Source organism: Phytophthora ramorum (genome assembly GCF_020800215.1).
Source record: "Phytophthora ramorum isolate Pr-102 chromosome Unknown Phyram_PR-102_s0005, whole genome shotgun sequence".
NCBI lineage: Eukaryota > Oomycota > Peronosporomycetes > Peronosporales > Peronosporaceae > Phytophthora > Phytophthora ramorum.
The window spans coordinates 1-5,396 of NW_027150651.1; the positions used below are offsets into that span (position 1 = coordinate 1).

Sequence of the window (5,396 nt, forward strand, 5' to 3'; positions counted from 1 at the left end):
ATTGCTCTTAAGGGCGTTGGCAGGGGGAGGGTTAAATAGTTTGATTTTTGAAGATTACATTTTCGACTTAAAACCTTTGGTGGTATTCGAGCACGAGCTGCTTCTCGCGCGTGGCGCGCACGGGCAGGAGCCTGCGGGGGATTCATACTAAATTTCACATTTCCTTACGTTATATTATATATATATATAGGACCAGTGCTCGGACATTACAATAAAGTAATGCCCTACCAAATCTGCACACCAATAGGAAATACATGTAGGGTGAGAAAATCAATAATAAATAATGGTTCAATAGCTATTGTATTGTACTCCATGCGTCTAGTTCTCGTCGGCAACAGCTGCGTCGACACTCATAAGGGTGTTAGCATCCCAGAACTAACGATTGGTGCGCAAGAACACGATCATCTCGATGTTGACCGGGAGGAGTGACGATCGCTGCGGCGTCATGACGAGCTTGCGCTGCGAGAAAAGTCTCTCGCAGAGGTTGCTCGTCGGCAGTATAGCTGCCACGATGGGGCTGTAGCGTGGCGACAGCTGCGGTGTGGCTGCGTCCGAGCGCAATAGCGCCGTCGCAAAGTCCTCTGCGGCATTGCGCGATCGCGTGTTCACTCGTTGCTGGGGTGGGCTCCGCAGCCGCCTCCAACTCGAAGGGCTCCAACACTTCTAGCTCCTCAGGTGTCAGCTCTTCTCCGCGTGCTCCTGCCACCTAATAGAAGCAGCAGTTAGAAAATTAGCTATGAGCAACATAACGTATAAATGCAACAGAACACAAACCTTCACAACTGCGCTCTCAAACGCCGGTGAATGCACGATGTGGGCGTCAGGGAGCAAGTACTCCTCAGTCACGGGGTAGATCTCGGTCATCTTGTCGAACACGACACGGACAGCGCTCATAGATCGTGTCTTCCTGGAGCTTCTTGCAGACGCTGTTAAACGTCTTCAGGTTCTCTACGAGAGCGATGACACGACGATGAACAGCTGCCTTTGGCACGAGGTCATCCACTGCATCCACGTGCTTGATCGCGTCACGAATGCGCACGTACCGCTCCAGCATCATGAGCCTCGAGCTCCACCGGGTCGCGTTCGCCCGCAGCGGTGCCAGTGGCGTGTGGCGTCGGAGCTCCGCGCGGTTCTTGGGGTGCGTAGCGCCGCCACCAACGCGGCCACAGCTCCGATGAGGTCCTCGTGCTCCGCCAAATACCGTTTGGTCGCCAGGTTGAGACGGTGGGAAGCGCAGCCAACCAATGGAATGCCGAACATCGTCGCCGTCAGCTGAATGGTGGCGCAGTTGTCACCAATCAAAAAGCGTAAGTGCGCTGGAGATTGGCCATAAATGGCCAAAATGTTCCGAATGAACGCAACGTGAGACGCGGCCAACTGGTCCGCCTCGTCAAGTGGGGCCACCGCTAATAGCACGCAGTGCAGCTGGTCATCGCGCCAAAACACAATGTATGTGGCCACGAAGTGCTCAGCAAGCACAACCAGCCGTCGTACATGACGCCAAAGATCGACGGGATGATGGCAGCAATCGCTCGCTCGACGGCCTTGGTTGTCTCGGCCATGTACCACTTCAACGTCTTCGAGCAGATTGGCTTGAGACGCGACATGGAGCGGGTGAGAGGCTGGTCGACCTCAGACAGAGGCATGTTGCGGTCGACCACCCATGGTAGATGTTAGCGATCTTGTCGTTGACAAAGCCGAAGGAGTGCAGAGTTCCGGCGTGCGAGCTGGCGTGCGCGAGGTAGTCGGCCTCGTACTCGGCGTTCTTGTCCTTCAGGGGCTCATGAGGTTGCCGTAGCCACTAGAGGGAAGCTGGTGTCACACCGTACCGCAGTACTTGCATGGTCGGGGAGAGCGGCGAAGAGCACGCGGCAGATGTCGGCGTTCTTGGCCATCGTTTGGGGAGGAGGAGGAGTTGCTGGGATATGATAGAATGAGCTAGTAACCCGCCCAAGCTGTCACTGTCGTTTGGATAAAATCACTGGAGGAGGAGACTCTACGTAAAAAACTTGGCTTCACTATGTCCTTTACTGAGTACATGTATTGTCAGCAAATAGCATTAATACAGCCCAGTAGTGTAGTACAATAATAATAATTGTGGTAGTAAAATACAACTTTATTTATTATATATATTTTTTTCCGAGCACTATATAGGACCCAGTATTTTTTATAGGTTGCGGCAATGCGGACACGTACGTGAAGAAGGGAGGGAAGTCGTAATACTCCGGGTACGAGAACTTGTCCATGGCGGCGAGGAAAGCAGAGGCTGATTGGTGATGTGGCGCAACTATTCCTTGAAATGAGATATGTAGGTTGGAATGGGTACATTATTTATAGATGGATGTAGCTTTACCTTGAAACTAGTGTAGGATGAAAAGCAGTTACTCATTCCTCAATCACCGATGGCACCGTCCTGCGCTATGAGCGCGTGCTCCAGCACGAAGGCTGCATCATCGATCGTCCCAGCAAGTGGAGAAGCGAGGATAGGAAGTCAACTGTAGTCTCCAATCGCACCACTCGTTTGCTCGCTTCATCCCATTCAAAGCAGAGGCGGCACGGGACAAAGACGCTGGCCAGCAGCTTCGACCTCAAAGGGCGGTCTTGTCTTCTTGGCTCGTGTTGTACTGGCCTCCGTCGCCTTTCTTTAGGTGCGGAAACATGTTTTGCATGGTCGAGCTCGAGATCGTCACGTTGAGGGAGCCGGTGGCCGTAGTGAAGTCGTCGGAGATTCTAGTCATATGCTCCAGCTGGAACTGCAGGTCGTCAAAGTAGCTTGTGCACCGTTCCCACTGCTCCACGAGCGCATCTACGCCTCGCCGCTCTCCCAGCATCACGTCGCTTGCCACGGATGTCTGCAGGAACACGAGCTGCTGTGCTTCGGACTTGTGGAGCCAGGCCTCTGGACCAGGGGATACCTGGTGGCTAAGTCGAGTTCCGTTGCGAAAGAGGTTGAAGTACTCGACCACTACATACCACGCGCTCGACTTGGCGTTTAAAATGAGTCGGCTGTGTTGCATCTCCAGAATCGGGATCTCGCGCTGGAGCTGCTCTACGCTGGTCTCAACTTCCTTCGCCTGCTCCGACTGTTTCTTCCTGTAGCGAGCCTGATTCGCGCGGCACTGTTCGCGCCGGAGGGGGGTCTTGATACGAATTCGCTTGCACTTAAACTTTGCGGCATTTGATCCGGGGCTCCAGATTGTTTTGACAGAAGGCACCGTCCTGGATGTAGCTGTCGGCTGCGGGAGTGACTGGGTTGGTGTCGAAGAAGCAAACGGAATCACTGGAGGCTTAGCGGCCTCATGCTGCGTCGGCGGGAGCGTTTCGTAGGTGCCGTGTGAGTCTTTGGTCGCCCGTCGAGCGAGCGATGCTTCCGTCAGATAGTCGAGAGGTGTCTGCTGCGCCAGGCTTGTTGCCTTCGGCGTATTGAATGCAGCGGCTCGCGTCGGTGGGATTGGCGGCAGCGCCTTGATGAACATACCGCCGCCGCCGCCGGTCGCTCGTGGCAGCACGTGCTCGATCACGTCGGACGCGAATATGCTTGACACACGGTCCATCGGATTCGGTTGCTGGAAGGTCTGGGAATGACACCACGCTGCTACAGGTTATACCCGTTGGAAACTGGACGCGGTGGGTGATCACTACGTGACTCGTGTTTACTGCAAATACTGGACCCGTTGTGTCCATGGAGCGCAATCGACCACAGATTTCGATTGCTCTCCACCACGTGAAGCGCTGCTTTTGGACACGTGCTGCTCCTGGAACAGGATATCCTGCTGGTTTCGCTGCCATCGCCTTGTGCAGGGCATTTTGCCGGCAAGTGCTCGCGGCTGCAGGATTTGATCCGACATGCGGTTCGGGAAACGCTGTATGTCGCACTGACGCCGTCGGAGACTGGGGAACTGGAAGCGATCGTCGACCTCTTCTACATCCACAACTTTCCTCTCGCAGTTTTTTTCTCTTGACTGGTTGCGCTTCGCCCTGATACTAGAGGAAACCGTTGTGTACACAAGTACGGCTACGCCGTTGTCAACCCGGCCTCGCGTAAGAAAGTGCCGTTCGAGTCGACTTGCTAGTCTACTTTGCCAGGCTGGAGTACCCGCTGCTGCACTGCTTTCACCATCGCTTGACGCTACAGATGAAAATTACCGCGGGTATCTAACTCAACTTTCCAGTTGTTTTGCAAGGCAACAGACCGTCATACTCAACGACGTGTGCCCCAACAATAGGACCACGCAATACAACAGTCTGCTCCCAATTCATCGTCATTCCTCCCACACTCCAATTGCAGCTTCCCATCGTCAATATGTCTCCGTCGATAATCGCTATCTTCCAGTGGATGAGTTTGGGACCTTTGATTGAAACGAACGTTGACCCGTTTTCGATCATCATAGCTGAGCTTTTCTCGGAGACATGTGCCCGATCAACGAGAACACGAACCGTGACACGCTGGGAGGCACGGATGATAGCGTCTGTCAGTTCAGGATGCGTCAAGATGAACATAGCGATATCCACTGAGGTCTCTGCGCCGTCGAGCAAATCGATGAGCTACTGAGGTGCAGCTTCGTCGCGAGAAAATCAGTAGTCTACAACTGTAGTTTGTAGTTTGTAGTCTGCACAGTATGTCCTGCTCCATGCGGCCAAATACTCGACGGTTGACCCCCATAAGCTTTGCGATATCCTTGAGCGATTGAGTTTGTGTGATGCTTAAGACCTCGTTTCAGCATTCCCACCACGAAACGCATGGGGGTCCACCGATAGGGTTTACCTGAATTCGACTCGTCTTGTTTGGGCTGGGCGTGGACGATGGAGTCGATCGTGCTGCGGGCGTGTCCCGAGCTTCGATGCAGCTGGGTAATTCTCTCCCTTTCTGGTATCGCATGCGAAACTGGGACTTCTCTAATGTGGTTAGTCGCGGACGGCGTTTCTTGGGCAGCGTACTTCGAGTTCTGTAGGGATTCGGAAAGTGTGCTCTATGATATCCGTGCTCTATGATAAGTGTTTGACTGTACGGTCAAGGTGCTGGGAGTGAAGGTCATTCTTGAGACAGTCCGCCGAGCATGGCGTTCTTGCTGGACGATGGCGACGAGCAGGCCTTCGAGGCGGCGCTTTCTTTCGTGGACGAGTTCAAACTCGACGAGGGAATGACGAAGGAGACGTGGACGACCCGGGATGCTGCAGATTGCCACCAGGAACACGAGCAAGCGCCAAAGGCCCGTGACGACCTATCGTCGAATAGAAGCGAGCCTCAACAAGGCGAAGCACACGCCGCAACGGGCGAGTCCCTGACCAACAAGGCGAGGTCCAATGCAAGGAAGAAGCTGCTGCGCCAAGCGGGCATCTACAGCGACCCAAATCGCGCTCGCAACGAGCGAACGCGAGAGATCGCCTTCTTGCGC

At 54.1% G+C, this 5,396-nt stretch overlaps 1 protein-coding gene across 1 annotated transcript; it reads right to left on the minus strand.

The window, feature by feature from the left end:
• Nucleotides 1-2,588: 2,588 nt before the first annotated feature.
• Nucleotides 2,589-3,554, minus strand: KRP23_5680 (bZIP transcription factor 1; the record flags this gene model as incomplete). Its single annotated transcript, XM_067890775.1, has 1 exon — nucleotides 2,589-3,554. One exon carries the CDS (start codon nucleotides 3,552-3,554, stop codon nucleotides 2,589-2,591), a length of 966 nt encoding a protein of 321 aa, XP_067745194.1.
• Between the last annotated feature and the right edge of the window lie 1,842 nt (nucleotides 3,555-5,396).